The sequence below is a fragment of the Brachyhypopomus gauderio genome, chromosome 10 (genome assembly GCF_052324685.1).
Source record: "Brachyhypopomus gauderio isolate BG-103 chromosome 10, BGAUD_0.2, whole genome shotgun sequence".
In the NCBI taxonomy this organism is placed as follows: domain Eukaryota; kingdom Metazoa; phylum Chordata; class Actinopteri; order Gymnotiformes; family Hypopomidae; genus Brachyhypopomus; species Brachyhypopomus gauderio.
In genome coordinates this window covers 18,668,894-18,692,290 of record NC_135220.1, presented here as the reverse complement: position 1 = coordinate 18,692,290, position 23,397 = coordinate 18,668,894, and the positions used below count along the sequence as shown (strand labels likewise).

At 45.5% G+C, this 23,397-nt stretch overlaps 1 protein-coding gene across 5 annotated transcripts in view; it reads right to left on the bottom strand.

Moving 5' to 3' along the window:
* Positions 1–6,349: 6,349 nt before the first annotated feature.
* stard13a (StAR related lipid transfer domain containing 13a) overlaps positions 6,350–23,397 on the bottom strand; it is a 53,926-nt gene continuing 36,878 nt past the window's right edge. For 3 of the 5 annotated variants that reach the window (XM_077020214.1, XM_077020215.1, XM_077020217.1), the window contains 13 exons: positions 18,992–19,063; positions 17,286–17,367; positions 15,241–15,304; positions 12,879–14,194; positions 11,991–12,161; positions 10,965–11,124; positions 10,597–10,795; positions 10,187–10,400; positions 9,619–9,733; positions 8,976–9,248; positions 8,670–8,887; positions 7,966–8,142; positions 6,351–7,664 (listed from right to left, as the gene is read on the bottom strand). In XM_077020214.1, the coding sequence (XP_076876329.1) occupies positions 7,547–7,664; positions 7,966–8,142; positions 8,670–8,887; positions 8,976–9,248; positions 9,619–9,733; positions 10,187–10,400; positions 10,597–10,795; positions 10,965–11,124; positions 11,991–12,161; positions 12,879–14,194; positions 15,241–15,304; positions 17,286–17,367; positions 18,992–19,063 (3,179 nt within the window). In that variant the 3' untranslated portion in view covers positions 6,351–7,546. Of the gene's footprint in view, positions 7,665–7,965; positions 8,143–8,669; positions 8,888–8,975; positions 9,249–9,618; positions 9,734–10,186; positions 10,401–10,596; positions 10,796–10,964; positions 11,125–11,990; positions 12,162–12,878; positions 14,195–15,240; positions 15,305–17,285; positions 17,368–18,991; positions 19,064–19,405; positions 19,537–23,397 lie in introns of those variants that run through there. The other 2 variants (XM_077020218.1, XM_077020216.1) reach the window with 2 other exon arrangements.

Genomic DNA, 23,397 nt, shown 5'->3' with positions numbered 1-23,397 from the left:
ATGAATATAGGCCTATGTACTTTTTGCCTGACAAAAATAAAGCGTCATTTTTACTAAATGGAACGTCAGTTTTAGTTGCATAAAAAAAACTTTAGCCGTGTTAACACCACCAGCTAATAAAAATACAGAAAAATACAAACACGCAATCCAAAGCGATGTAAGCTAGCTAATAGTTAGCGGTTGGTCCAGGACCGCGGTCAATATATCCGCTCTTTAAATATGATTGCGCATATATGCTTCATTTTACGGTACATCGCTGCTCACCACATACTAAGGCTGTCTAAGCACAGAGAAACATTTTGCTATTTAAAGAGTTTTCTCTGCATTCATAAATACTTTACTTGATTTAACTAATTTACTTGCATCATTAAACACAATTAGTAATGTATTCTAATTGCTTAATAAACACTGAACAAAATAGTTTTAATGTTTGGCTGAAGTTTATTGTAGTGCTTGACTACCATCAACAATGGGGTATTACAATGCTGCAAATGTTCAGGGCAGGGGGTTACTTCATGATTATACATGTTTTTAATAAATCTAGTCCTTGTATTTTTTTATGATGTTTAAAGACTGTGGTTGCCTATTTGTCAGAATTTTCCCATAATGCCAAAAAAATTACCCCAAGAGTGGGTATCCTTTGTTTATCCCTGGTGCTTAATGTTGTTAGAGCTTGGAGATACATTTCTTGGAAATTGGTTATCAGTTTCTCAGAAATCTCCCATAATGCCCAAACAATCCACTACTCCATAAGAGTATGAACCCTTAACTATCATCACAGAGAGTTTGGGCTGACTTCACTGCATCATTTCCTCATAAATCCATTTTAGGTTCAGACTGCATTTAGGAGAATTAAAGAACTTATGTCACATAGGCTGAATATGTTATTAGAGAATTTCCCATAATGCCTAAACAATTCAATAATTACATAACACACAACAGTATGTACCCGTCTGGACATATTTCACTATTTGCTTATGAATCTACATTATGTTTATGTTCACATTATGTTCCACTTTTTCCAATATACATATTGTCATACTGACACAATAAATACAACCACTGTTGGAACCCCCTTTGGACTGTAATTATGCAAGTCTCCCCTCTCTTCAGTTGACATAGGGGGTTCCAACGGTGGTTGTATTTATTGTGTCAGTATAAATCTCCAAGCCCTAACAACATTAAGACTTCAATGTGGATTTTTAAAAAATGGTACAGCAGAATCTGTCTACATTTGTACCAGGAATAAACAAAGGCAACCCACTCTTGGGTGGTAGTAGATTTTTTTTGGCATTATGGGAAAATTCTGACAAATAGACAACCACAGTCTCAGAATTAAACAGGCATTTAAACAACATTACAAATACAAGGACTAGATTTATTAAAAACATGTATAATTACGAAGTAACCCCCTGTCCTGAACATTTGCAGGATTGTAATACCCCATTATTGCTGTTAGTCAATAAAGTTCAGACAAACATTAAAACTATTTTGTTCAGTGTTTATTAAGCAATTGAAATACATTACTAATTGTGTTTATTGATGCAAGTTAATTAGTTAAATCAAGTAAAGTATTTATGAATGTAGAGAAAGCTCTTTAAATAATAGCAAAGTGTTTCTCTGCGCTTAGACAGCCTTATGTGGTGAGCAGCGAAATACCGTAAAATGAAGCATATATGCGCAATAAGATTTAAAGCGCGGATGAATTTAAAAGTGCGGATATATTGACCGCGGTGTTCCACGCCGTGAACTGAGTCAGATACACTAGGATAAACATAAAACGATGCATTGTGATACGAAAAAAGCAAAAAGATATGGATAATAATATGGCAGATTATTTTGAAGTCTTTATTAGCTGAAAGACGGGGAGGGTATAGTCATTTTTTACCGAGCCCGGGAGGGGACATGGGTAAAAAATAAAAATTAAACGAGGGAACGTTTTACAATTCGAGCGCACGTTTTCTGTAATTCGTGCTCACGATTTATTAATTCGTGCGCACGATTAACAATTCGTGCGCACGTTTTGTTTTAATCGTGCGCACGTTTTAATTAAACTCGTGCTCACGATTTAGTAATTCGTGCGCACGATTAACAATTCGTGCGCACGTTTTCATTCATTCACTTGCAAACCCTACTGGCCTAAGCGCATACATTGCAGATACAAGGAGAGAGGCAGTAACAGTTCCCTGAAACTGTATATACTTTGATTGTTTAGATGTATGCCACAATGAACAGAGATACGCTTATTAGGTCTTATTTGCTTATGCTGTGGCTCTGCCCGTGCGCGAGGGTCTAGCGCGCTGTCGATTCACGAGGTCGTGCACCTCTCGAATTTTGTAACTTCGCGCGCCGCGCCTCAGCGCAATGAACAAAGTCATGTTTGCAGGGTTCATACACATTTACAAGGTGGAATTAAAGCACTTGTACGTCATTTTCAAGGTCCAGTTCAATATTTCCCAGCACGATAAACTTAAATAAGTTAAACATTTATACATATACTCGAAATTATTCGAAATAATTCGCTTTTAATCACATTGTTTAATGGTTGTTTATTTTCAAAACGCCCAATCTGAACGTCTTCACGTTCTCTCATGTTTCGTCCTGGAATTACAAGAGGCTCGTATTTGTTAACCTAATACAGGAGAACTGTTCAGTTAGACAGCTATTTGTTGTGAAACGAAGTAGTTACAATTTCAAGCATTTAAAGTAGCCTATTCAAACCTGAAACACAAAGCAACATTAAAATTCGTCATAAATGTTCATTAAAAGGCTTAGAATTCGCTTCAGATGCCGTTTACTGATTGCGATTCCCTGTGCAAGGGAAGCTACAATGTCCTCATAACGCATAAGCAAATAAGATCTAATAAACGTATCTCTGTTCATTGTGGCATACATATAAACAATCAAAGTATATACAGTTTCAGGGAACTGTTACTGCCTCTCTCCTTGTATCTGCAATGTATGCGCTTAGGCCAGTAGGGTTTGCAAATGAATGAATGAAAACGTGCGCACGAATTGTTAATCGTGCGCACGAATTACTAAATCGTGAGCACGAGTTTAATTAAAACGTGCGCACGATTAAAACAAAACGTGCGCACGAATTGTTAATCGTGCGCACAAATGAATAAATCGTGCGCACGAATGACAGAAAACGTGCGCTCGAATGGTAAAACGTTCCCTCGTTTAATTTTTATTTTTTACCCATGTCCCCTGCCGGGCTCCGTAATTTTTTGTACCAGATGCTCCTATGTAGGGGAGACTATGAGACTGTTCAGATGTGAGACGTAATAAGCTAGAATAAAGATCAGAGTGCTTTTTCTGTCTGTCTCTTCCTCTTGCTCTCTCTCTCACATGAATAAACGCATCTACTTTACACTTAAGGTCAGTAATATTCCCGTTTTTACAAAATCACCTTTTCTTGTGCAGTTAACTATATACAGCCCCCTTTTTTATATAAAATCAAATGCAAGTCTTGTGGGTTGTGAAAGGATTTGAAAGGACTAGATAATGTGTGAGCATGTGTGAGTGTGTGTATGTGTGAGTGTGTGTATATGTGCATGTGTAAGCATGACTAACCAGCAGTAAAGGCAAAGCTACCAGAACCTGAGACCTCCACCCCCTCCGCCCCAGTTTGGACGGAGCAGCTACCCCTGCCCCTCCATCATGAGCAGGGCACACGAAAATGGATCCGACAAAACCTGTGTGGGATTCTCAGCGACTGTGTGATGTGAATGTTTATGGGTTCAGACATGGACGTAATTTTGATTTCAAAAGTGGGGGGGACATGGATTCGTCGCTATTTAAATATTTGGTTTTAACCGTAAAAACTGGGGGGGGACCAAAACCGGCTTTTGAAAAAGTGGGGGGGACATGTCCCCCCTGTCCCCCCCAAAATTACGTCCGTGGGTTCAGATGAACTTACAGAAAAATGAACAGTGATTTGTGGTCAGACTATGTTGCGGGTAAATATGGGCATGATCTGTGCTGTTATGAAACATCCAGTCAGACCTTTCACTTTAAAAAAGTGTGGGGTGTGCTGGATTGAGTGTTTAAAAATGGAAGCCGTCACCCCCAAACGTCCATGGCATTAATCACAGGACAGCAGAAACCTGCAGTTATGGTCACTGTCATGTGTGTGAAAATAGAACATGAGGCAATAAAAGAGAGAGAGAGAGAGAGAGAGAGAGAGAGAGAGAGAGAGAGAGAGAGAGAGAGAGAGAGAAGGGAACCACAGCACCTGTGTGCCTCTTTCTGTCTGTCTCTCTTTCTAACTCTGTCTCTCTTGCTGTGTCTCTCCTGGACTATACATATACATATATAATATGTATATTAGGCATTGGGTTTTGTCTTCAGGAAGGTACTTTACTAAGGATTCTCAATGACCAGAGAGAGAGAGGGGGGGAATGAAAGAGAGATAGTACCACTGCACTAAGCATCTGTTCCCCAGTGTTTGTGCTTGTAAAGGTGGTATTTTATAGTGTCTTTATTTTGTCTAGAATCTGGACAAGACACACATACATACACAATGACACAGAGACTATAAATAATTTAGGCTTTTGATATTTTATTTATTAATGACCTTATAGCGAAGCTTCCTCACAGATCAGTGCAGGTTGCAGTGGGCCCAGAGAGGCTGTTTCATATACAGCCAGTCACGTTTGAGAATGTGTACAGGGCATGTTCTGTGCACACATGCCATGGGCTACTGTGTGCAAGTATGTATGAGTAGTGTGTGACAAGAACTGTGCATATATGTGTGAGGGAGTATTTGTGTGTGTGTGTGTGTGTCACAGTGGTATATTAGATGCTCTATATTAGATGGACCTGTTTGGGCCTGCCCAAAGACAATGAGACAAACCTGTAGGGTGCAGGGTGGTGATTTATTCACACCATCTGATTAGCTAGTCTCTCCTCCCCCTGAGTAGCCCTCACCGTGTGTGTGTGTGTGTGTGACCTTTTACATCATCATGAACATCATTATACCGTTCAACAATACTGTTGCTGTATAGTGTTTCTACAAAATATTTTATTAGTCATTAATAAATTTTGCCGTTCATAAATAATCTACCCTAGGCTACTAAAATGTATCTTTGCTAGAGTCAGTCTCTGATTAATCATAAAAAGAGGGAAGTGGTTTATTGATCTGCAAATGATAAACTCTGATGGATTTTTGAACTGTGAGTGAATTAAAACATTTGGAGGGTTTAATGAATTTCAAGTAATTATTCCGAAATGAGAACCCGCGCATACTGCAGTACCAGGCGACGTCATTTCTGAGCCTACTTATCATAAGATTCTTTGTTCAGTAGACCCGATCTAATACAATCAAATTATAAAATACATCAGACACGTAAGACCATCAGACAACGCATTGCAGTTCTGTCTCACACACACACACACTCACACAAACACACAGCGAGAGCGTATGAATGAACGTTCGGCTCTCATTCATGGCATGGTGATATATGGGATACGAGACATTAGAGGAGAAAAGGACACGTCACACTGGCTCGCATCAGTGTAATGAAGATTTACTGTAGGCTGTGAGTGCCCTCTGTGTCGGCCAAATCTGCTTGTTTAGACATATTAGTCATATAAAGAACTAATCAATATTTCTGTCCCTGGGTTTGGTTTCGCAGGCTCATAATTTGCTTGGTGATGCTGTTTTTAAACAAACAAAACTATTCTGTGACCTTCGATTTGCTGGCTGCCATTGAGATTTCCTTGTTCAAGACGTAGACTAAGCAAGAGAAGCGTTCAGCAGTTTTAACGCGTCAATACTGCCCTCTAGTGGACAACCTGGAAGAGACACCGGGCAACCTCAATTACACTTGCCAGTGGTAGGTTGGCTGCAGTAATCTTGTATATACTATTAACGCGTACATGTGCACACAGACGCAGACCCACTCTCACAAACAGAATAAACAGCACCATCACCACTGCAGCATATGTTCCCATGAGATTTTAATCTTACTTATTACAAAATAACACCGAGACACCCTGTTCTGCCCATGGCTTCAGAACTGCATTGGAGCTGTGACAAGCGTGAGTTCTGCTACGCAGCTCACGTCAAACACACACACACACACACACACACACACACACACACACACACACACACACACACACACACTCTTCCCATCCACATAGCACTATAGAAGCGTGAAAACACCAACGGACCTTTTTTTTTGGTATTGCATTATTTTCAACATATCAATGACACAAAAGAAAAAAAGGTTATGAGCATAACAAGCAGGTAAATCTGCCTATAAGCTTAACATATGTACAAAATATACAGTGGTTATATATATATATATATATATATATATATATATATATATATATATATATATATATATATATATATATATATTACATAGACATGCAAATATGTACAGTTACACATCATATCTTCTAGGTTTACAGTGTTGAATACAGACATGCTTCTTAGAAGCAGTGAAATGGATTAATGTCCTAGACATTGTATAGCATGACATTGACACAATAATAATAATAATTTAAATTTATGCAAACACATCTGCCTTGAAGGTGTAGCTCTAAGAACTTATGACTGGCTTGATTCTGTTGCTGAACTGAACTGAAATGGCAGCTTGTCCTGGGCCAGTCTAGGCTCAGCTCCCTTGAGTGCAGTGAACCACAGAACCTGCCGCTCACAATTAGGGTAACGGGTTAGAGTTGGAACTCACATTTACACAATGTTTAAAACGAATTTAAAATGACTAACCAGTTCAGTTTCAGTCAGTGAACGCAACAGGGGTTTAATATAAGGGCGTTTAATGGATCAGCAGGACCTGCACTGCAACGGTTAGATTGGGGCCTTCTTCATGTTACCTAGTGCTGTATGCAGTGTTTGTTAAAGCCATCTGCAGAGGTTAAATTCAGGAGTCCTGCAGGGCCGGAGCAGTACTGCGTCTGTGGGAGTCAATACTGCATCTGTGGGAGTCAGTACTGCATCTGCGGGAGTCAGTACTGAGTCTGCGGTTAGTCAGTACTGCAGCTGCGCTAGTCAGTACACAGCACTGCACAGACCGGAGCCACCAGCCTCGTCACACGAGCTGAACCACATCCTCTAATCACGTCCTCTGGCTCCCCCTTGTGGGCACTGCACTGCCTTCTAACCTCCCACCCAATACGCATGCGTACCAGGGGAGGATCCGAGAGAACCGAGCCACAGCCTGAGGGAGTCCTGCATAATAAACCGCAATCCTCACAAATGGCCGGTTCTTCACCGATGGCCGGTTCTTCACTGTCTTCTGACAGTCTATTTATAACTGCAAAAACACCCACAATTCTCTTTCCTTCTCCTTCTTCATCCTCTCCCTCACTCTCTCTTACATTTTCTTATTGCTTATTGGTTATTGCAACTCATTCCATGGTCCACAAATCTAACTTCCTGTATCTAACCCTGGTCCTCATCCCATCCCTGGTCCTAGACTCTGGTCCTCAGTCTGACCCTGGTTCCAGACTAGCCCCCCACGCCCTGATAACCACACCCTGTCCCCCACACCCTGATTCCTAGGCAGGCTCAGATCTTCGTCTCGGGGCCCTCGGTGTCCAGTGGCTGGAAGGAGCTACGTATACGGGCCACCTCCGCAGCACACAGGTGGCCAAAGGCTTTGTTGTACCACTCAGGAGATTTGCCCCTGCAATCAAACACACACAGAGGTGATCAGGAGGACAAGCACAATCCCTCTGACCCCTAAACTCCACATACGCCATCAGTGTGAACTCTGCACTGCATATAATTTTAGTGTACACATAATCTCATTTTTTTCTGGGTCTAGAAAGTTCCACATTGCACCACAAAGACTATTCTGTCCTAGCGCCCTCTTGTGGACACAGCATTTTCCTTTAAGCCCAAACATTCAGGGCAGTGAACACACAAAGATCGATCATGTCTATTCTGTGAATGGGATTGCAGTGATGGATGTTACAAGCACTTACATGAGGTCCACTCTGCAGATGTGCGTCAGCCTCGACTTGCCAGACCCACACGGCTCTAGCAGGTAATGGGACTCCAGAACCACGCCCCGAACTCCGCCCACAGACACACAGTCTTCATGCTCAATGGATACAGACACCAATACACACACACCTTTTGGCAGGTCTGTACGCCATGTCCTAAACACAAGAGACATTTATGTATTTAATATCAATTTAGCATACCAAAACAACACCATACAAATACTGTAAAAAAAAAAATCAGTCAGACACACAATCAAAAAACATATCGAGCTCTGCTGTGTCCCACTAAGATCTGGAAATGGGCTAAACCTCAGCGTAGTGTGGATCCAGAGCACTGCTTGAAGATGTCACGACAGAAGATGTATAGATAGGACTGAAGACACCCTCATACAGACAGGACATATAAGTCAAGGTTAACTCCCTGGAACAATCACGTCCTGTTACGCAGTGTCAACTTGTCAAGGGCCAATTTCAATAGCCTTGAAGTGTCACTTGAGCAGAGTGTTACCCTATAAGCTGTCTCATTAACACCACCCCACCACCACCACCACCACCACCACCTCTCCCACTAAACACACATAAACACACCAGTCATAGGATTATCTGAAGCACAGCTGATTTATTTGTTGATTTATTTATTTGTTTAGTGTGGGGCGTGGCTGTTGCTTTGTGGGTGGGGTTACCTCAGCACCACGAAGTGTCTGCTGGGGTGTGGGGCCATGCTGCTGAGGGTGTAGTGGAACACCTCCGTCTGTTTGTCCAGCGTCTCCAGCACTTTCCACTGCAGAAGGTCGCTGTCCCACAGGTGGCGCTCTCGTAGCACACGGTTCAGCACCACAGAGGGCGGAGCCTCCACTTCGACCGAGACACGCCACCGCCGCAGCGGACTTCCGTCGCCCACCTGATGCCATCCAAAAAGATGATACTCACTTACTTTATACTTTAATGGACTTTCCATGTTAGTAGAGTAGCGTTTGTAGCAGGCGTACCTTCTTGAAGGACAGCTCCGTGTTGTCCAGATTGGGTCTGCTCACCCAGTACTTAGTCTTGTCTCTGGCCTCTTTCAGCAGACTCTGGATCAGACCCTCCAAGTGGGAGCGATAGCCTTCCTCCTCCTCTTCATCATCATCATCATCATCTTCTTCTTCTTCTTCTTCTTCTTCGTGCTGGTGTGGCTGCTTGCACAGCTCGTCCAGAGGGGGCGCCAGCAGGGCGGCCTCCACGTAGGAGTTCCTCGACTGAGTGAGAATCTCCTGAGGCACCTGGAGAGAAGCCCAAAGAGGGCCGTCACCTGTCATGCACTGTGGGACTGTCACACCATGACCTTTGACCCTAGAAGAAGACCTGCATGTGCACACGTCCAAATGTCATCTAACCCTAAACCATGTCACCTGTTTTAACACTGGGGTCAACAAACGTTCAAATATACTCGAATAAACAACACAAAGCTTTGTTTATATATCATTTTCTACAAAAGGTTAATGTCGAAGATAAAATATAAACAATACTTAAAATACAAGACAAAGAGAAAAAAATGCAATAGTAAGACAATTAGGAACTGCAGTGGATTTATCCTGAATTATCATCAGTTGTAGTAATCAAAAAACACTTTTCAATTGTATAGGCACTAACCTCGAAGAGCCGGCTGCACTCGGTGATCATGTGGGCAAGGCCCTGTGTAGCGGCGAGGTTTTCACTAAGGTCCTTTTGGTCGGGTCGCCCAGTTGCGTATTTCCGCTGGATGGACCTGGAGCAGCAGGGAAAGAGGAAGGATGACTCAGCGCTGCTATGACAGGGTCATGACCCCAGCCTCTTTCATCACTTCCTGTGAAGTCATGACTGTGTAGTGATCATACAGCACCAGATCACCAGCATGATGCATAAATATTCACTACATAAAATAGAGTAGAATAAAGTAGCATGGCATGAATATTTTATAGGAAAGTTAACCACCTCCTTAACTTACAAGGTGTTTTATGTTAATAACATATTTGTAGTTTGAAATCTGTGTCAAATACAAAGGAACAAGCGTTGAAGGACCAAATAGGTCACATTTGGGCATTAAGCCTTAGATAAGTGTCACACACACACACACACACACACACACACACACACACACACACACACACACACACACACACACACACACACACACACACACACACACACACACACATGAGAAAGTAGGCATGCTTGTTACCTTGGTGACAGGTTGTCGTTTTTCATAATGTTAAGATGGAAGAGAGATGGAGCCAGACACACGGCCAGGTTCATGGGGGTCATCTGGTTCTCCTCCACACAGGAAGTGACATCACACAGAAAACACAGCAGGGCCTGTAAAACCTCGCGGTTCTCGTCCGACATCAGCATGATGGCAGCCTGCACTGCCTGCAAGCGTTGCTCATTAGGGACATCTACAGGTGGGAGAGAGAGAGAGAGAGAGAGAGAGAGAGAGAGAGAGAGAGAGAGAGAGAGAGAGAGAGAGAGAAGGGGGGGAGGAAGAGAGAGAGAGGAGAGAGAGAGAAGGAGAGAAAAGTGAGAAGAGAAACTTATGTTTCTTTTGTGTGTGTGTGTGTATGCATGTGTGTGCATAGCTGCAAAAATGCTTACACTGGTAAATATGGAGGAAGGTCTCCCCGAGCTTGCTGTTGAGCAGGGGTTCTGGAAGGTCCCGGAAGAACTGCTTCACCATGTCGGCCACGTCGTACGCACACTGGTCCTGGTAGTCCACCGTCTCCGGGGAGCTCTCACACATCTGCCTGAGAGCCTGGATGCGCGACTTCACCCCAGACTTCCGAAATAGCCCCACCTGAGATCAGTGGAGAGCAGGTAAACCATTAACAATGTTCCCATTAAATATGTTATGCTGACTCAGGGCTTCCTCTTCCAGGTCCGCGGGGAAACAGGCCTGTAAGGAGTCAGTACGCGCTTTTAGTTGACGGGGCTGATCTAGGATCAGTCTTTCCCGTCTCACTAACCTGGTCGAGGCACTGACTGCGCAGGTAGCGCAGCGCCACCTGCAGGCAGAGGGGCAGCGGCTGTCCGTAGCGCTGCACATGCACGATCAGAGGGACCCCGAAGACACTTCTGTCCCGGTACTCTGGACTCTTCATGCGCTTCATGAACTTGGGTACGGACCTGTGGGAGGAGAGCAGTGCTGAGTGAGGTGGAGGCGTCTCCTGGAAAATGGAGGCGTGTGGTTAAAACATCCATGTTCACTGTGCAGATCTCCTCTGATATAAGGAGGAACTTCAAGACAGCAGCCTGGACCCTTTGTACTTACTGCACAAGACTGGAGAAGGAGCGAGGAAGGAGATTTAAACAGATTAATAAATAGATTTATAATGGCATGATTTTACCTGTTCTATCTGATCTGCTTATTTGTGACACACACACACACACACACACACACACACACACACACACACACACACACACACACACACACACACACACACACACACACACACACACACATCTCTCATGACTCTCTCTGCCATACACTCAGAAAACACACATGTTGGGGCTGTCCCAAGTTTGCAGACACAGATATCTCTCTTGATTTAAGATAAGAGACATGCTCGGTTCCTCCAACAGACCAGCACGCTGACATACTTACATAAACAGGCCTGCTCATGTAGCTAGGCTCACACACTCATCCCAAACAGACCTGCTCACACGGCTAGGCTCACACACTCATCCCAAACAGACCTGCTCACACAGCTAGGCTCACACACTCATCCCAAACAGACCTGCTCACGCGGCTAGGCTCACACACTCATCCCAAACAGGCCTGCTCATGTAGCTAGGCTCACACAATCATCCCAAACAGGCCCGCTCACGCGGCTAGGCTTGGTAATGCTAAACTGCAAAAGATACCCCACAATGATGAGAAGAGGGCTGTAGATATAAGGAAACCACTTGTATAGGACAACTGTCTGGAAAGGTTATGGGATTAGCCAGGTCTCTGAGTAAGGACACACTCACGTCTCAACATAACTCACCAAGTCCAGCCATGTTTGTTGGACATTGAGTACTTCTCCATGATGGCGGTGAGACGCAGAAGTGAGAATTTTTGTAACAGGCAGAGCTGGCCTGCTGATTGGTTGGAGATCTGTAAAGAAGCTCCTGATCGGCTAAGGCGGTTGGACATCCTGAAACTCGGCCACCTGAGACTGGGGGTAGAAATGAATATTGATTATTTTACAGGTGATTATAATAACATGAATGCTAAATTTTCATTGATTCCTATTTTGGCTTCACATAGTAAGGTACTCAGGATAGTAAGGTTAACAGGGTCACACAGAGTCTAAACCTAAAGCTCACTTGGCAGCATAAATAAAATTACATGACTAAAGTACTAGATTAATGTTATCAAGATAAGAGGACTAGTGTGCTAGAGTGATTAGCAATAGAACCAGTCTGCCCTAATGTCTGGTCAACAGCTGTGTAACTATGCTAATATTGCACCTGTCTGCCACTATGGGGAAAAATGGGGAATGTGATGACAGATAAAGAAATGTAATATATAAACTCCAAACCACATATTACACCTGCCTCTGCGTTATAAGGAAGTCTGAAATCAAAACATGAAGGCATTTTCATGAATATAAAAATGCTATGAATGTGAGAGTAGCTTTGCTCTCGAGCACAAGAGACTTGCCATACCATAATATAAAAAGTTATTGTGTCCAGACGGCAGTATGCAAACTTAAAAAAACTGCGTCACTAAGCAGTAATATCAACAGCGTAACATTAAATGTGGAAGAATGCAAGTAACAGTCATATGATTCATTGTGTTGGGCTGTAGCATCAGCCTGTGGAGAGACCTGCGTGTGGTGCTAATGGGAGAGCCAACCAACACAGTGCAAGCAGCCAGGCTGTGTTCTCACCGAGGCCGTGTCAGCGACGCCCCCACCCCGGAGTCCCGCCTCTCTCTCGTGCTGGACGTGTCCGTGTCGTTCAACGACACACCGTCCCTGTCTCCGTCACTGGGTGTATTCACCGAGGTCCCTTCGAAGTCCAGCGTGATCTGACTGGAGGACTGTGCGTCCATCATCTCCTGGTCCCGCCCCCTGTCCCCATCTCCCTCGCCCTCGGGCAGAACGTCCTTGGACCAGTGGTCCACGATCTGCTGAAGGCCGTTCACGTGCTGCAAGATATCATCCAGGTGCGGGAACAAGTCCTCCTTCTCCAGGTCCATCAGGTCACCGGTGCTGGCGTATAAATGGGAACCTGGCACATTGTCGTACACGCTGATTCGGCTGTCCCGTGGGCAGCAGCGCGTTACGGGCCGGGCCTCCCTCGCCGGCCCCTTTCTGACCCGCCCCTGCTGTGGCTCCGCCCCCTGTAACCTCCAGCTGCCCGCCTCCACGCAGGCGGGGGTCAGGCTTTCAATGGACAGCGCCTTGGGGAAGGTGCCTGGTTTGTGATCCTTGGGCACGTGCACCATCAGGTTCTCGTAGGAACGGAACTCGTTCCTGCGACTCTGTTCTGTCGGCCTCCTCCTCTGGAGGGCGCTGGAGAGCACTTCCATGTCTTCCAGGTACATGCCAGCACGCTTGTTGGCAAAATGGGGCTTGGGGACACGCTCCTTCAGGTGGGGCGTGTTTCCCGTGCTGCCGCTGGTCTCCGACTGGCTGGTTTCTGATTGGCTGATCTCCTCGCTGCCCGTGGGCACGGCCGGGCACATGCCAGCAGGGGGCGTGTTTCCAGCAGTAGGAGGCTGTCCATTGGCGATCGGGACACAGCGCAGCATTTTGAGTGACTCCGGCTCCCCCTGCAGAACGGGTCCACTGATGGCCACCGAGCGCCGGCTGCGAGACGGACCCCACGAGCGGCCCAACGTCTCCATCCGCCGCAGGAAGTCCTTGGCGCGCAGGCGCCCGTGCCGGCCGCCCTTGGTGGGGAGAGAGCCGTAGTGGGGCAGGTCCCGTGCCGTGCTTGGCGGGCAGAGGGAGGCGGAGTCAGGCATGACGGACAGCGAGTCTTCACTGTGCAGTGAGCAGATCTCAGGCTCGCTAAGGTCAGTCAAGACGCTCTCACTGCTCACGGTTGTACGCAGGCCCCGCCCCTGGGCGGAGCTCCGCCGATCTGCCCCACCCAGGAGGAGGTCGATGTCCTGCAGGCGAGACCAGCGACGGCTGCTCCACTCAAAGGTCCATCTGTTGCTGATGGCCAGCAGGTCGTCCTCGTCCGAGTCCTCGCTCTGCAGCGCACAAGCCAATCAGACTCAATGACATTTCAGCTGACAGCTCAAGTTTGTTGTGTTCATGTGTATTCATATTTCCAATTACGTGGAAATGTAATATATGCTGTTTTCATTTCCTCAGCAAGCTTATTGAATTTATAAATCTATTATATTCATGAGTCCACATTTGTCTGCATGTCTAATTGGTCTAAACACATTATGAACTATTACGTTTGAATAGTCACAAAGCCACAGATGGTTCTAATAAAGGTTAGAGCCGATAAAACTCAAAACTCCTGGGCATCTCACAACACAGGAAACAGCTGGGAAAAGTTACGGCAGTAACTTCAGCTAATATCTCCCCACAAGCTTTCCTAGAGATGAATTCTTTAAAACAATAACATTTAAAACATATGAGAATTGTTAAACAATATCAAAGGAGAATAAAGTCCACATTTCTGAAACCTCTATAGCTACAGTATAGTTACAGTATAGTTACAGTATATATGCAGACACCTTGGAATGTAGAACGATAGAATAATCTCTAATATTCACAAAGGCAATACGAGAGAGTGGTGAACGACATGTGACGAGTGACATGTCTCTGAGGAGTGTGATTCCCCCATGATCTCTCTCTCTCTCTCTCTCTCTCTCTCTCGACCATCGGCAGAACCCAGTGGATCTGTCAGCCGCCTGGAGAAGGTGTCATGCTGACAGTGAACATGATCCTGCCAAACAAGACCAACGCAGAGAACCAAAGCGAATGAAACCGACGCTTCTTATTGAGTAAGTACACATGAGTCCAGGGCACCGATATGGAACCTGGAGCCAGTATGTACTCCAGCGTCTAAAGTGCTCTAGTGTGACTACTAAATACACACAAAAAACTGCTTACACCACAGTGACATGCTGAAAGAGCTCTGTAAAACAATCACCTATTATTACAATAAAACCCCTGATAAAATGCTCCTTTGAAACGTAAAAGCATCCCAAATCACCTAGGCACACAGAGAAAGAAGTGGCATCTTTTTTCACGCCAAAGCCATGGCAACATGGTAACTCACCCTCTTCTTGGGGAGGCCCAGATCCAGTTTCATGGAGGCACACTTGTTTAGAGTGTTGAGCCGCCTGCAAGGAGAAAGAGAGAAAGGAGTCCACAAACGTCTCGCTGAGGCCCACTTGACGGAGCAGAACTCCAATCACTCATGAGGAGAGATGAAGGAGCATCACACAAGACCTTCCAGACCCTTAAAGCTACTCACGTGGGCCTCAGCTGGCCCAACTAACACCCAAGTATAGTGCTAACCCTCCAGGGGATGTGATTGGCTGATGGAATGAGCAAGCAGTGGCCATGTCAGCCAGGATTCCCGCCTCTGTGAAGGGAGTGAGTCCGAGAATGGGGAGGGGCTACTCCAACCTCCTCTTCCTCCTCTTTGAAGTCACTCTTAAGCAGCCTTTAACATTCTAATCTGACTGATCTTCACCCCAGGAACAGTGCAGGGCAACCCCAGGACGAACAAATGCACGTGCACACACACACACACACACACACACACACACACACACACACACACACACACACACACACACACACGCACTCGCACACATTCGCACTCGCACACATTCGCACTCGCACACACACACACTCGCACACACACACACACAAACACCGTGAAAGTGTCTTGACACGCTATTTCACTCATAAACCAGGACTGCCATCTCTAACACCTCATACCCAAACCTTTGTAATTTATGACAAATACCAGTTTAATACACATGCACCTGTTTAATCCAATGGTGTGTGTTAATCCAAACTGCTTGTGTATCTAAACTCTGTTGACAGAACTTCATGGAACTTGAATGGATTCTTTTCCTTGGCTATGTACTTTATCAACCTTAGTAAATCACAAGCCCAGGGTTCGGTGGTTGCGGAGGAAATGTGCACATTTGTGGGCGACAACCACATGGCCAGGACTCCATTCTCTGATGCATGCATACCGCAGTTCTCCAGAGGTCTGCGTGTGTATTCTGTGACAGTGAGGCTTGGAGATCTCACCGACACTGTCATTAAAGAGAGGACTAAACACACACACACACACACACACACACACACACACACACACACACACACACACACACACACACACACACACACACACACACACACACACACACACACACACACAACCATCTGTTAGTGTATAGTGCCAGGCCCTGGCCCCCTGAGGTTCCCTGAGGCCTGTGAGAGGGACATGAGAGGTTGGCTCCAGAGGGGAGACATTAGGATCAAAGCAGTCCAGTCAGGGACAGACTTTATGGAGGACACGGGTCAGACAGCTCCAGAGGTGGGGCCGCCACCCTACATGGACAAAGGCCGGCCCCCTCGCACATACGAGCGCGGCGGGAACAAGGCTCGTCTTTCTAACCCCTTTCCCTACTGTCCCTGGAATAATAACACTAGAAGCCATCACAAGAAAAACACAAAAAACACATGAGAAGTTCTTAAGGGAGCGAAGCCTTCAAACAGAAGGGCTGCAGGCTGAATGTTCTGAGAGTGTTCATTTAGGTCTTTGTGCCAGACTGGTGAAGGTGAATCCTGGTGAGAGAAGTCAACCTGCACAGGTATTACCAAGGCTGAGCTGTCTTCACTGCTCTGTGTGCCAGTGGGCCCGGTCTAATGTGTCTTATTGATCTGAAATCAGCATGTTGGTGCTGAGGTGGAAACAAGCGATCTTTAAGAATGGCAAAGACCTGCTTCTCCTCTAGGAAGGAACATAGCATATCAAATCCAGTATTTTGTAATGAATGGTGTACTGGACCACATCCAGGCTAGAAGAAAAAAATAGGTTTTTTAGAACTAATGGGTCTGAATTCCCTGCTGACACCTCGGTTGCTCCGGAACACATTGCACATGCAGGCAGACACACACACACACACACACACACACACACACACACACACACACACACACACACACACACACAACAAACAAACAAACAAACACACAAACATTCACATACACACATGCATACACACAGTGAAATAAACCATATCTATCCAACGAACTATTCTCAAAATATTGTTGGATTAAAAAAAAGTACTCTCTTACCGGCACAGTGGTTCAACAAGATCTTTGTCAAGGAAGTCATGGTCCTTTTTGACAGCACATATGTCAACGGGAAACTGGGAATCTAAACGAGGAGACAGAACTCCAGTTACAAGCCTGCCTGATCTTAGAGTATACATACATTACACAAAGCTACAGGAGAAAATGGGCTACGCACCACAACACCACACCTCTCTGGAAGAGCACTGGGACAGAGTTTGAGGAAGAGAGGAAATGAAAGTTCAGGGAGTTTGTGGTATGTGAAGAATCATCTCGGGTTATTCCCTGCACGGGTGCTATTCACAGAGCAACACGCACGCGGGCATTACAGTGTTTGTCCTGATGTACGAGAGTGTGAGAAGAAAGATCAGAGAAAGAGAGGAGAATGAGAAAAGGCAAGAAAACGAGCAAGAGATGGTGTGTGTGTGTGTGTGTGTGTGTAACGAGACAGAATGAAAAGAGAAAAGATGGGGAAAGCCACAGAAAGGAAGGGCCGGACAGCCAAATGAGGGTGAGGATCACACAACTAGGTTCTTGCAGTTCTCACACCACTCATTCCATTCTCACACTGATTAGAACTTGCAGGCCTTTCACAAACCTAAAGATCTAAATTACAAGGAGAGTCTGGCAAGAAAAACAAAAGGCAAAAACAATAGCTTGAGAAGATTTGAACTTTATTTTTAGTCCTCCAACTATTTACCTTAGCACATGTTTAGCTCTGTAAAGAATTTCTAAAAATAATATCCATTAAAGTTAAAGAAGAAAAGCAAGTCACAGTAAGCCTTTGTCCAGTAGTGAGGCCAGTCTGGGTCCGGTCAGCTCATCATGACATGTATGTATGGTCATACTCATCTTGGGATCTCATGACTTGGACTGTCAGATTAGCTCGTTGTTATCCATTTTATACACTTGAGAGCTTTTTTTACTTCATAATTGTGGCATTGATATAAAATGGTATCATGGAGTCATGGAAGAGTGGAAGAAGAGTAAGAGAGAGAGAGAAAGAGAGAGAGAGAGAGAGACAGAGAAAGAGATTGAGATCTTCTGACCTTTGATGGTCTGGATAGGAGACTGAGGGAGAGGCCCATGTTTTCCAGTTAGTGATAGCAGTGGCTTTTTCCCATGACCCCCTGCTCCCCTTGGACAGAAACTCAATCCTGGAAATAGCTCTGCCTAGCCTTATAATGGACCAAAGAGAGGGAAAAACCACTCTGGACTTCAAACTGAGAGCGCACAGCTGTGTTAATGCAGCCGGCGGATCGTTCCAACTGGCCGACGGAGTAGGGAGGCTCGCACATATCTTGCAACATAGTACAGTGGTATGGGCCAGAGAAAGAGCATACAGTAAAACACAAGTGCAGATGACTTGGCATGTGGAATGGTATGTCCGTCTCTCTCTCTCTCTTCCCCATTTCCTGCTCTCCCACTCAGTTAGGACAGTTTGCGTCAGTCCAGACTTTAATGTGTACTGTGCTGTGGGACAGCACCGCCAAGCTCTCTCTCTCTCTCTCTCTCTCTCTCACAGCTGCAGCTACACAGGGCAACACGAAGGGCAAGTGAATCTGAGGCTTGTTCTTGTTCTTAATAAGACGCGTATGTGTCTGTTGTCCCTGCACACAGACACATAGGCTGTAAGTCGCTCTGGACCAGGACCTCTGGCATACATGTACATGCGCTCCGATATGCACTGGGCCACTTAGTGCGCTTACCTTCATAGAGCTGGGCATACTGTGGGAACCCTGCTGCCTTCAACCAATCACAGGCCTCCTTCGCTTCAATTTCTGAAAAAAAACAGCCAACAGAGAATTGTTTTCATGAACTAGTTGAGTTTCATTGACTATTTACACACACACACACACACACACACACACACACACACACACACACACACACACCCCCTAGGCAAAGTACAGGAGTTAAAAACGCAGCCGTACAAAAATATTTTTCCAGTCTCATGCCATTCTCAAAAGTTTGTCTAAAAGGACTACATTACAAAAAGAATTTGCTCTAACCCAGTACCTGCAAAAATATTGAAACAATTGCACAAAGAAATACATAGACCACATTCCACCAGACAGCAGGAGCACGCGAGAGATTTAAAATTTTTAAATTTTTTATCTCACCCCAGTATGGTAATTAGACCTCCTTCTCACAAGCTTATCAGCAAACATTTCATAGGTTACTCCCCAGCATAGAGAACACAACAGCGAGGCAGTAGCACTCTCACACACTGGGACCCCTCACCCCGTTCGAGAGGAACCACACACTGGGACTCCTCACTCCTTCGAAAGCGACCACACGCTGGGTTTGGAGGGGTGGGCGAGCTGACAGCCCCATGCACTCACTGGCTTTGCTGCCTCTACCGTCGCAGCAGATGGACACGGACGCATGTGTGAGGACGCGTGTGTGAGGACGTGTGTGTGAGGACGCGTGTGTGAGGACGCGTGTGTGAGGAAGACCGATCGCACGAATTCTCCAGCACCACCCCCCCCCCCCCCCCCCACGACAGACGGCCCACCGCACATGGACCTGTTTCACTCTCTTTCTCCTATCTTTTCGCTATCTTACACTTTTATACAAATGACAGCTCTGTGCTGCCCTGTCTCTCTTTTTCTCTCTCTCTCTTTTTCAGCTCTCAAATACAGAGTCTGGTACAGAATCATAGGAACCAATCTTGCTCAAGCTGCGTGTTTGGTTTTCTACCTCCCATTTGTTTTCATCTCTCTCTCTCTCTCTCTCTCTCTCTCTCTCTCTCTCTCTCTCTCTCTCTCTCTCTCTCGGTCTCTCCCCACATGCTGCCCCATGATCTTCGGAAACATCTAGAGCTGTGACACGTTGCACTGCAGTGAGCACAGACTCATTAACGGAAGCACACTGCTGCCCCAGCAGAGGGGAAACTCCCCCAACCACGCAGCACCTTTACAGGTCACCTGGGCTGCTCAGACACTCCCAGGGTGGACATCAAAGTGTGGAGGACTGGACCATAGTGTGGAGGATCTTCATTTGAGGTGAAATACAGAAACCAAGATATCTGACTCCATAAACCATACACATCCCTACAGTGTCAGTTCCCACTCAGTGAAGTGGGCAGTGTTGATGCAGTATGTACTATCCCCACAGGCAAAAAAACCCCAAAGTAAAATATATTAATTGAAAATATAGAGATATTGCAAAAACAAGCCTTGCAGTCTAAAAATCATTTACTCTATTGGGTTTAACCTGGGAGGGTTTAGGGAGGCAATGTCTTCACAGCCTACATCACATCGTATATTCTAAGGTGCTTGTACATACATCCCCTATGCTAGCAACATCATATCAGCAGCCGTTCATAGGCTGGAATCGACATTGGATCAGTCAAATTACGCATGCAGTGAAGCTCTGCTCAGACATGTTCAGTCTGCAGAAGCCATCAGAGCAGGATGTCACGGGGCCTTAGGCGGGGTGGGACCTCAGCTATGGGGGAAAGTGTCCGGTGGGACTCGGTCACTCTCGCACCCCCACAGGAAGCTGCTTTATGGTGTCTCCACACTGGTTCCTCCTCTTCTAATGGCTGTCGGTTCATCTGGGTATTGATATACTAGCACGTTCCCAAGAGCTGACCTCTTTAGACCATTGGTCTCTCAAGGTGCCAATGCAGTTAATCACTGGAGATGTACACAGAGAAAACGCAGTGCAATCTGGCTTCTATGGGGCTGATTTAGACCCGATCAGCCCCTAGACACATCCACGCTCTCACGAGTTAATTTAACACTTTAAACATTTCATTCCCATTTACAGTCACTTATTCTTATTTACTAGACATTTATTATTTTGGCAAATGACTCTGGCCTTTGTAGTTTTTTAATTCTCATTGTTAACTGTTAAATATTTTATAACACATATTCAACAAATCATAAAGAAGAATGGCATTGATGTAATTGATCAAATATCCTTAACGTTTTCATAGCCAACTCCCATGACCGCACATCTCCGCTCCTGTAGATGACCCTTCAGGGTGTCAACTTGACTCCAATATCAACTCTGGTAGCTTTAGACAACTCAATGCCAACAATTCAATCCTGGTCTTTTTAGCTGTGTAAAATGTCACAGTTCAGAGAAGAAGGGTTCTGTTACATGCCAAGATTATGCATGATATCCATGAGAACTACACTGATTATGGCTATTAGTAGTCATACTAGAATCTGCTCCATGGTCAGTTCCGTGCAGGCATGACAGGATAAATAAAAATACACCTCATCTCTACCTACGCAGTGCTTCATACACAGGTACATACACTGGTATTGTTATTATTGATATTGCAGCATTGATATTGAACTTGTATGCATTGTGCATTTCTTCTAGGCATCTTGAATTTTAGCAGTGTTCTAGTTCAACAGTATCTTTGACTCTAACCTACTGGACTGGATAGGACACATTCGAAGAGTTGATGACAAAGCACTTTTGTAAGTCGCTCTGGATAAGAGCCTATGCTAAATGCCAGAAAGAAATGAAAATGTAAAGTTTTTTGGAGTCCCTCAGATTGCACAGACAGCACCTATGGCTTGATCAGCAGCATCTTTTACTCACAACACCGCTGTGAGTTTTGCTTTTGGCAAAACCGAGCTTAACAAAACTGTTCCAACTCTGTTAGAGGTGTCATGAGTTCATGCTACAAATTTAAAAATCACATGAGAAGGTCATCGTCAACATGTCGTACTGCACTTAACAAGAACACTACCACTTTCACACTCCATACAGGGTAAAGCTGTCTACACCATCAAGTACTGGATCACAGCATGAATGAATGAATGAAGGAAGGAAGGAATGAATACACTTATACAGCACCTTTCAAGATTCCTAAGGTCGCTTTACAATTAACACATGTACAGGTCATCATGAAATGGCACAGAACTTTGTATGATGTATAGTTGTATGTAATGCCACAGTTTTGTGCCCTCTCATTCCATCTAGACCATCACATGGAATGTTCTTGGATTGTAAAAGAGGGCGGTGCACAGACTCCTGAGCTTGTTTTGCAGTACATAAAAGACACTCCGGAACTTTCTAAAGCTCCGAGGGGATTCTGGGTAAAGGCGAGAGAGGGTAAGAGTCACAGGCTCCGGAGCTGTGGGAACAAAGATCTGCTCTTCATCTGCCACCCAGTTTAATTAACACAGACCCCTGGCATCTTGTGTGTTCTGCGACAGGAAAACCCCCAACACAAAGGCCCGCACCCCAGTCAGCTCCACACACCCCCAGCGCAAAGCCACACGCACAGACGTCCGTCCAAATCCGTGCCGGCCGTGGCAAAACATGAGTCGTTTGGACGCACCTCTCGTGCAAAAGCACACACACACACACGATTGTGTGCCCACAGACCCCTGCACACAGCAATCACCTCCACGCAGCACCATGCAGCTATGGGCTCTAATCCCGGGACCCGGGCCTGAACCCCATCACACCCTGCTGTGGCATTCCTGTTTACCCCAGCGCGCCAGCAGGCAGAGAGCCATAAGAACAGACCACGGGAGGTGGGTGGGGGGCGAAGGGGACCCGAAGACACTGAATACCAGCGGGCCAGAGGCCACCAATCAAAGGCATTCCCCTTTTGATTGAGCAGGCAAGCCCTCCCGTTACATAAGAACGCCACTCCATATCTGCAGAAGTTGCTCCGCTCCAGAAATGTCTCTCTCAGGTCTCTTTAAACCCCCCTCCCCCCCCCCTCTTTCTTTCCTGCTCTTTCACTTTTATTAAGCATCCAGCTCTTGAAGCAGGAGCCAGAGTCGCGTCCGTCAGCGAACAGCTCTGAAAAGAGCTGGAATTAAAGCACTTCCTGTCCGTTCGGGTTCCACGGCCGTGTCCTGGAAGGTATGGGCAGGTTGCCCCTGGCAACATGGACAACATTGCCTGTGGTATAAAAAGGAGATGGCACATGGGACTTAGAGGATTGTTCAGAGAAGACTCACTCCTGAGACCAGTGGGAGAAAGACACACACACACACACACACACACACACACACACACACACACACACACACACACACACACACACACACACACACTCACACTCACACTCACACACAACGTCAAAGTCAAAGGTCAAACAATGTTTCACAAAAACAGTGTTGTTTATTCA